The following is a 9,790-nucleotide window of genomic DNA, read 5'->3' as shown; positions in this document are numbered from 1 at the left end:
TCTACTAGCTTGTCAATGGTCTCGTGAATGGTCCCGTGAAACCTTGGTCCAAGTTAACAGCCAAAATGCTACTAGCTAGGCTGCTATGCATGTATATAGTGCTTGGTTAGCTCAGGCAGACTAGGTGGCTATTTGTCGTCGCCCCGTATCGAAGATGCCAATAGAAATATAATCATCATCAACCGGAACCCTACGGCGAAAGCACAAAACAGCTGTGAAGCAGCTGTTCTGTGCAAAACAGCTGCTAAACAGTTCCTGCGCTGTCGCACAGAGAGAGACAGCCACAGCGCCAATGGTAGAGCACACCCCACGAACAGGAAACGCCCGCTAGACCCACCGAAGATTCGGCGACACGGTTACACGTGCTAGGAATGTTTATCGTTTAAAGAACACAGGTGGTCGAAATTTCCAGAGTCCACCACTACGGCGTGCCTCATAATCAGAAAGTGTGTTTGGCAGGTAAAACTCTTGTTTTCAAGATGTCTTCGGCTCGATCTTTCACCCGTTTTTATGGTTGATGGTTGGTCGCCGGAGGTTGGACGGTTGGACCGCTATGGTTGGACATTCACCGCCGGTAAAATGGCGCCGTTGCAGTCAACGCCAAACGATATCTAAACGTTCTCGCTGCAACAAATACATGCATTCGGCTACTCACTCGCTTAGATTCATGGTACATATATTTTGTGTATGTTGTTCCTCTGCCCAAATGGAACATAAAGTATACACAGTCACCGTGGAGCACCGGCCAAGTATTGAACGGGCTCGTCGTTACTCTTCCTCCTCCCTTGCATTTAATGTTCGGGGAAAATGCAGAACTTCCGCGAACGCTGCGCCAATCACAGTGTGGGCAGCAGGTGGAAGCTATTCACAGAAAATGACAGTTCTCTACATTTACTTCTAGGAAACTGCGAAAAACATTCACCGAGCCCGATCGCCCAGATCATTGCTTTTACCTCCCGAGTAGGTATCGCCATCTGTCGGCTAATTTCAAAAGTAACACAATTTTGTGGCCTCCGAGATTTGCACTGCGTTCACGTTTAGTGTACAAATCGTCTAAATCCAAGCCCCATGGGCATATGCTCATTGGGCGACGCCATGGCGACGCCCAATGATTAAAATGCTGATCTTAAAGGCTATGCATTTATTGGTTTGATGCGGCAGAAAAAGTTTTCCGAGACTGAAACACGTCATAGACGCTGTGTTTTCAAAATCACCTATACGCCAGTCACAGCGCATAAGGTAAATACATGCTTGCCAGTCAGACTATTATATTTTACATAGGGGGTAAAAAAAATATGCACTCTTTGAATAAACGTTTAAAAACGAGGGCAGACTCGCTGTCAAGCGGCGAAATTTTGTCCGTTTAGGTCGAAAGCGTGCAAAGGTGTGCAACATTGAAACAACCGAAACATCAGTTGCGAGCCCGGATGAATGTATCGAAGACCGTCGACTTCTCGACAAAACGAGAGAAAAAAACAAACAAACGGCCTCACTTATAATGTGTTGCCATAGAATCGGCCCAGCCTCTAACTTAGAAATAACATCAGCAACAGCTGCTGCCCAGAAATGCAGGAGTGCGCGCGATGCCGACGTCGACGCCGACAAAACATTGCCTGTTCCTCCGAATACTGCACCTACTACGGTAATCGCTCTCACCATATTCTTTGGTCACCATTGAATGAACGACCGCGCTACCAGGCGTCTGGCTAGGACATCCACAGCTTCATTATAACTGACAGGAACAGCCAGAGGTTTTTCAGAATGAGTTCCTCGGACGACAGAAAACGGCTCAGCCCCCAGGAAGTGTTCTCTGCCGATCAGGCAGCGGCAGCTGGAAGTGAACTCAGAGACGACGATCCCACAGGTAGACGCACGACACGAAGGCGACGGGCACGTCTCGATCCGAAGGAAATGGGCGACAGGCAAGCCGCCGGCGGAACAGCTGGACCTCCTGGCGACGACGGCGCCAGCTACGCGTCGGACGACGAGAGCGGCAACAGCCAGCATGCCAAGCAGGCACGCTTGGGCAGCACAGGTGACCGTCGTGGCGAGCGTTCAGCGGCGGCGACAATTTCCGAGGGCGGCGGCGATGGGCAAGACGTGGACAGCGAGATGGAGGACCCGACTGGGCTGGAAGGGGCCGCCTTTCAGAGCCGGCTCCCTTTCGACAAGATGACGGCTCAGGAAGCGGCCTGCTTCCCAGACGTGGCGCAGGGCCCGCAGCAAACTCAGAAGGTGTTCCTGCACATCCGCAACCGCCTGCTGCAGCTGTGGCTGCAGAACCCCAAGATGCAGCTTATATTCGAGAACGCGCTTCCGCAAATCGAACCACCGTACAACAGCGACGTGCCTTTCGTGATGCGTGTACACGCCTACCTGGAGCGCCAGGGGCTCGTCAACTTCGGCGTCTACGAACGCATCCGTGGTCCGCCAGCCAAGAAGCACGGAAAGGTCATTGTCGTAGGAGCCGGCATCTCGGGCCTGGCTGCGGCGCAACAGCTCCAGCAGTTTGGCATGGAGGTGATCGTGCTTGAGGCTCGAGACCGAGTCGGCGGTCGTGTGGCTACTTTCCGCAAGGGCAACTACATTGCCGACCTGGGTGCCATGGTGGTCACGGGATTGGGCGGCAATCCCGTGGCCGTGCTGAGCCGGCAGATCAAGATGGAGCTGCATCGGATCCGTCAGAAGTGCCCGCTCTACGAGTCCAATGGCACCACTGTGCCTAAAGACAAAGATGAGATGGTAGAGCGCGAGTTTAACCGGCTTCTTGAGGCAACATCTTACCTGTCGCACCAGCTTGATTTCAACTATATACAAGGCAAGCCAGTGTCCCTTGGCCAGGCGTTGGAATGGGTCATAAAACTTCAAGAGAAACATGTAAAAGAAAAGCAGATTGAGCACTGGAAGCTTATATTGGAGATGCAAGAGAAGCTTAAGACAAACCAACAGCGCATGCTGCAGCTGCGAGACCACATTGAGGCCTTGCATCAGCAGCACAAGGAACTTGCCTCTTCCAAGGCACAGCGTGACGTCACGCAGGAGTTTGTGCTGCGAAGCAAACAGCACGAACTAACTTGTACCTGCCGGGAATGGGACCAACTTGTTGAGCAGCAAAAAGAGATAGAGGATAAGTTGCAAGAGCTGGAGGCATCTCCACCAAGTGACGTCTACCTCTCGTCTCGCGATCGACAGGTGCTTGACTGGCATTTTGCCAATCTAGAGTTCGCCAATGCCACTCCTTTGAACAACCTATCACTGAAGCACTGGGATCAAGACGACGATTTTGAATTTACTGGTGCACATCTGACTGTACGTAATGGTTACTCATGTGTTCCTGTTGCACTTGCAGAAGGGCTCGAAATTCGGCTGAACACTGCTGTCAAACAGATCCGCCATGGGAGCACGGGAGTCGAAGTTCTAGCTGCTAACACCCGGAGCAGTGGTGGTCTCATCAGTTTCAAAGCAGACGCTGTCCTTAGCACACTCCCACTTGGTGTCATGAAGCAAGCAGTGCAGGGCAACCCTAATGTACCAAACACCGTGCAGTTCATTCCACCTCTTCCAGAGTGGAAAGTTAGTTCCATTCAACGGCTAGGTTTTGGCAATCTCAATAAGGTGGTGCTTTGCTTTGACCGTATCTTCTGGGATCCCAATGCTAACCTTTTTGGACATGTTGGCAGCACAACAGCTAGCAGAGGTGAACTCTTCCTTTTCTGGAACCTTTACCGAGCACCTGTGCTTTTGGCACTAGTAGCTGGTGAGGCAGCAGCCATCATGGAGAATGTTAGTGATGATGTTATTGTGGGGCGCTGCCTGGCTGTACTGAAGGGTATTTTTGGCAGTGTGCCGCAACCTAAGGAAACCGTTGTGACCCGCTGGAGAGCTGACCCATGGTCAAGAGGTTCTTATTCCTATGTGGCCACAGGGTCCTCTGGAAGTGATTATGACATCTTGGCAACTCCTGTGACGCCGCCCTCTGTGGTTCCAGGTTCATCACAGCCACAGTCACTGCCCCGGTTGTTCTTTGCTGGTGAACACACAATTCGAAATTATCCAGCAACCGTGCATGGTGCATTGCTCAGTGGGCTGAGAGAGGCCGGTCGTATTGCAGATCAGTTCCTAGGCTGTCCGTATGCTCCTCCGAGGCAGCCTCAGTCATAGGCATTCTCTAGCATCAGTTACGCCATCATAACTTCTTCAAATGTGTTTGTGAATGGTAGTAATCATGGCTTCCCAGTGCATTCCCGGTGTAGATCTGTGTAATGTGCTTCCTGATCTATTTGAACAGATTCTCATGAAGTTCTATTGCATAATCAGGTTCGGTACCTCAGAGCCAATAAAAAGTGTGAAAAGTCAATTTAGAGGTAGGTGACATGAGCTATGTTCATAATATAAACAACACAATATATTTTAAGTGGGCTTATGCAATAACAGTGACACTTTACCTCTCTCTCTATTTTATTTTAGGTTGTTAGTCTTCTTGATTATTGTAGCGTTCCTAACTAGAACGGCAACAGAAATGACATAATCTAAGTGAGACGGGTGTCGTCCGCCATTTTATTCCAACTTCTTCCTTCGTCTTCTTTCATGCGTCCAGCGCAGACCGCTTCACTCTTCCGGATTTCTTTTAATTACACCTCCTGGGGTAATACTTGAATACGTTTCCAATAGCGGCGCACTCCGTTTGGCCCGAGGCTCCGGCGTACCAGACATTCTTCAATATTCCATGCTGGCATGCAGTCCTAATAACTTGAAATGGTCCGCAATATTTTGAATTTGAGGGCACAGCTCCTTTCCTTACAAGGACATAGTCTCCAGGCTGTATGTCCGGTATCTCGCTACTGTGCCTTTTATCAGAGTTTCGCTTCATGCGGCGCTTGTAGATCTCCTGTTCTTTGACAGTTTTTCTTACTTCCGCAAGTTCGAGGTTCTCTAGGAGACCTAGCTCACGATCTGCAGGAAGTATGGGCGCTGTACCTGAAGTTACAAAATGAGGGCTGCAGCCTAAACTCGTGGTGTATGATCTGTTGTGATGCTTCACAGCGGCCTCGAGACAGCACTTCCAGCCACCGGCAAAGTCTGGATACATCTTCAGATACTGTTTGATGTCTCGTATGGCACGTTCCGCTAGGCCGTTTGCTGCCGGGTGGTATGGAGAAGAATACTTTATCATGATGCCGTGCTCCTGGGCCCACTTTGATAATTTGGCACTCCGAAAAGCCGGCCCGTTGTCGCAGACGAGCGTCTTTGTGTGTTTAAAACACTCAGCTTTGAGGAGGTCTATTACGCTGTTTGCGTCTTCTTTGCCAGCTTTAGCCGCAATCGTCCGTGTGCACTCATCTATGGAGAGCAAGAAAGCTTGCGTTCGCTTGACTCCTTCCCCCTTCTTTTTGAGCTCCGCGAAGTCCAAATGAATTACTTCGAACGGGATGCTTGAATATTCAGGGTTTGTCATAACGTCTGTCGATTGCTTGAATTTAACTTTGTTCACCTGGCAGAGGTGGCATGTGCGGATGTAATGGCTGATGTCGTTTTTCATGCCCGGCCATGTGAATCTCATGAGCAATTTCTTATAAGTGCGCCAGAAGCCATCATGTCCACCCGATTCAGGGGTGTCGTGGTATAGATGAAGAATCCTTGGAATCATAGTTGGTGGTACGTGATACCTTCCATTGATAAACTGGAGCTCTTCTGTACCTTCCCATAGCTTAATATGATTGATTGTATCTGGATTATTGCTTGATTCCTGTACAAGTAATCTTGATAGTGCGTCAGCGTCAGTGAGGAGTGGGCCAGGACGGTGCAAAATTACGAAATCAAATTGTTGCAGATAGTTCACCCATCTAGCAATGCGGCCTCTTGGCTGGGCCATGCTCAGAAGTTGAGTCAATGCTTGATGGTCCGTGAAAAGTATGAATTTGGCACCTTCCAGGTAAGTACGAAAGTACTGCACAGCTTTTAAGACGGCCAGAGCTTCCTTTTCTGTGGTACAGTAATTGATTTCGGCGGGTTTCAGGGTATAGCTGTAGTACCCCACGACGTAGTGTTTGGTTTGATCAGCTTGTTTGGATGGCTTCTGGTATAGAACTGCACCGGTAGCATAATGTGATGCGTCCGTGTTCAGCACGAAAGGCAAGGAAAAATCCGGTATTCGCAAGATGGGGTCCGACGATATTAGTTTTACAAGCTCACGATAGACAGCTTCGCACTTCTCGTCCCAATGAAAAGGCACGTCTTTCTGAGTTAAACGTGTGAGGCACCTTGTTCTCAGTGCGTAGTCTTTGATAAACGCCCGGAAGTGTCCTGCAAGGCCAAGAAAAACGCGCAGGGAGTGCACATCATAAGGCTTTACCAGCTTGGAGATTCTCTCTACCGATTCTTGCTTGGTGCTTTTAGTCTGTCCATCAAACACCCTGCCAAGAAATACTACGGTATCTTGAAAGAACGCACTTTTCTTGAAGTTGACTTTGAGTTGGGCAAGACTGAGGGCATGAAGAACTTTTGAAAGATGACTACGGTGTTCGTCCTTTGTCTTTGAGTAGATGATGATGTCGTCAATGTACACATTGCAAAATGTGCCCAGGTAAGGTTTCAGAATGTCCGTCATAATCTTCTGAAACCACGCAGGGGAGTTTTTCCAACCAAATGGTAGGCGGTTGTACTCAAACAAGTCAAATGGGGTTATGAACGCGGTGTACTTCTTCGTTTCTTCACTTAGTGGAATCTGCCAAAAGCCCTTGCAGAGATCTATTCGTGAAAACCAATGGCAACCACCGGTTTCGTCAATGATGTCGTCGATTCTCGGCATTGGATAAGGTATCAATTCAGTTTGACGATTGAGAGCCCGGTAGTCTGTGCAGAGGCGGAATGTCCCGTCTTCTTTAGGTGCAATAGTGATAGGAGAAGCAAATGGGGATACGGAAGGCCGGATGATACCTGCGTCTAACATTTCTTGCAACTCCTTTTTCAGCCACACCTTTTTATCTCTGGACATATTATAGGGGGTTCTACGAACCACTGTTTTATCTGCGAGCTCGAAAGGAACGACATGGGATTTCATTGCTGGAGGGTAGCTTCCTATGCATATAAGCTCTGGGTACTTAGTCTTGATGTCTTCGTGGTGAAAAATTAGCCTTGATACACTAGGTTCTTCACCAGGGTCTTCTGTTCTTATCGTGTCTTCGGCCATTACCTTGTCATCCCAATAGAGGTTCATCTTAAGTTTTTTCATGTCTGGACGGGACAAAAGAAAATCGTAGGTGACATTGGGAATGGCCAATACGTCACTGGTAATAGCATTTCCTTGAAATTCAATAGCCAGGGTTACCCATTCGCTATGCATGGTCACCGACCCATCGTAGGCTTGGACACGCAATGTTCTACCAGCGTGCAGACGACTGGCATCCACTCGAGTCTTGTTGATAATAGATACCGAAGCTCCACTGTCAACGAGAGCCTTCACTTCAATGCCATCTACCTTAATGGGGGCGTACAATAAGCTTGACGACACCAAATATACTGTCTCACTGAAGCTCTTTTTCTGGGGCTTGTGATGCACGGTAGACAGATTATGTGGAAGTAGGTTGCCGTGAACTGCGGTAATTGGTTCTTCACCATCCTCACAGTCATGATTTACGCTTCCCAGAGATTTGTTTATGAAGCTGTGTTCACATTCAGTTGACGGCAACGACTCTAGATTGGAATCAAGTTGCTCTGTTCTACCATCTGGCTGTCTTCTCGATGTAATTCTTGGCACTGAGGTCTGTAGAAAGTTCAGAAGGTCATCAAACGTTCTTGGACCTTTGAGCTGGACATGACTACGGATCTCGATACACAACCCTTGCGTTATCAAAGCTACAACAGCAGAAGACGACAGCTTCGGTTCTGCAGAATACAACAGGCGACGCTTCTCAAGACAGTACTCAAGCAGAGAGCCACCTGTATAACTGAACCGCAGTGCTGCATCCCATCTTTCTACTGCGTTGCCTTCGAAAGCCCCTAAAAAGTTGCTTTTCCACAGTTCCCAACATGTTGTTCCATAATCCATGAGTTGCACGTCATACCATTTTCTGGCTATACCGCCCAAATAGCGGCGCATATGCAAAATCTTTGTGTCGTCGGAGTGCCACAGATTCTTGTCACAGGCGTACTCGAAAAAACACAGCCAGTAGTGTGCATTTTGCGATTTTCCTTCAAAAACATCTGGTTCAACAATACTTCGTGCTGACTGCTCTCGACTAAGCGCTTGGACGAAAGTTCTCATTATTTCGATCTGTTGTATAATGTTCCTTTGCAGTTCCATAACACTCAAGTCTAGGCTCACCTTCCCGGCAGGCGTTTCCTCTTTGAGGGTGCCACGTCGTATGGGTTCCAGAACGAGTTCGCTCAGTGTCTGCAGTTGTAGATTCACTGTCACCGATCCTGTTTGCACGAGGGCTTGGCGGCTGATTGCAGCTTGTTGCAGCACCACGTTGATCAGCGCGGTAGAACTAACTTCAAGAGGAAGGTCCGTCGCTGGCTCACCGTGCACTTGGTATCGGGTGAACACAACAGACTCTGATGACGCCTGGTCGACGAAAAACGTCACCCGCATCGCTGGTCTTCGAAAACTGTCGGCTGCGCCAAAATGTAGCGTTCCTAACTAGAACGGCAACAGAAATGACATAATCTAAGTGAGACGGGTGTCGTCCGCCATTTTATTCCAACTTCTTCCTTCGTCTTCTTTCATGCGTCCAGCGCAGACCGCTTCAATTATTAAGTTTTGGGTTGGCATCATATGGCATGTTTTCAGCAACGCACCTTAGCAGGTCAGGATGTCTGAACATCTTGAGCAGCCCTGATTTTCTTTTTACATGTATGGCAAGAAAAGAGGCTCTATTAAAATGCGTATTGGTCCTTGGGATGCATGTAAAAGTTGCACAGGGTGACATTAGCGATGAACTGCTGTACAAGCAAAATACTGTGTGCTGGAGCATTGTTGGACAAATCTCGATGCTTTTTGCACTACAACGCTGGCCCTCTTTTGCTGTGACCTTCTCTAGCTTGAAAATGTGTTACATAGTGGCAGCTGTGTACCAGTCACAGGTATACTACAGCCGTAAGAAAATTTTGAAATTATGCCGTAATAGCAAAGTTACAGCCATTTGCTGAATGATTACGCGGCTGCCGTGGTTTCTCGCTCACCCCCACTACCCTCCCCACTGGCGCTCTCTCCTCACCACACTCTCATCAACTCCATGCAGAGCAGCGAAAGCTACTGGTTGGGTCATGTCAACACACCATAACAAAGGCTCCTCCACTGTCAGCCCCTAATCGCCCTCCGTGCGACACCAAGTGAATGGGCATTCCGTAGAAGGATCAGTGGAGCACAATGGGCAAAATTCTTTCCATTCTCGGAACACATAGCTGGCTCTTGTCATGATGGCTCTATCGTCCCTTGCTGACCGACCAACAAGCAGCTTTTACAGTAGCGACGTCATGCACAACACCCTGCTGGTGTTGCCATGTACGAAGAAGGGGCAAGGAAAACCTAGAGAGAAGCACGCGACTGTTTTTTGAACACATAGCTTCCCCATGGTGCATAGAGCTACTATATTGAAGAAAGATTAGCATCGCAGTACACTGTGCACCATACGTGTTTACTTCAAAAAATGTCGTAGGTGGTTTAGAGGCCATTTAATGATGTCCAAACCTACCGATAATATTATTAGGACTGAACGATGTGATGATTCTATTCCATTTGTCTTCCTTTTTGGTCGTCATCTTTGGGCCGAGTGGCATCCTTCCTGCA

General features: G+C 48.6%; 1 protein-coding gene across 1 annotated transcript; it reads left to right on the top strand.

Moving 5' to 3' along the window:
• The first annotated feature begins 1,246 nt into the window (after positions 1 to 1,246).
• LOC135900297 (lysine-specific histone demethylase 1A-like) lies at positions 1,247 to 4,487 on the top strand. The gene has a single exon (XM_065429754.2). It carries the CDS (start codon positions 1,762 to 1,764, stop codon positions 4,159 to 4,161), a length of 2,400 nt encoding a protein of 799 aa, XP_065285826.2. The 5' UTR covers positions 1,247 to 1,761; the 3' UTR covers positions 4,162 to 4,487.
• The last annotated feature ends 5,303 nt before the right edge of the window (positions 4,488 to 9,790 follow it).

Source organism: Dermacentor albipictus, chromosome 1 (assembly GCF_038994185.2).
Source record: "Dermacentor albipictus isolate Rhodes 1998 colony chromosome 1, USDA_Dalb.pri_finalv2, whole genome shotgun sequence".
In the NCBI taxonomy this organism is placed as follows: Eukaryota; Metazoa; Arthropoda; class Arachnida; order Ixodida; family Ixodidae; genus Dermacentor; species Dermacentor albipictus.
This window is presented reverse-complemented; position numbering and strand designations above follow the sequence as displayed.

What these genes read in the sequence shown, in the direction of transcription:
- LOC135900297 (XM_065429754.2), top strand. Translation starts at nt 1,762, where the DNA reads ATGAGTTCCTCGGACGACAGAAAACGGCTCAGCCCCCAGGAAGTGTTC.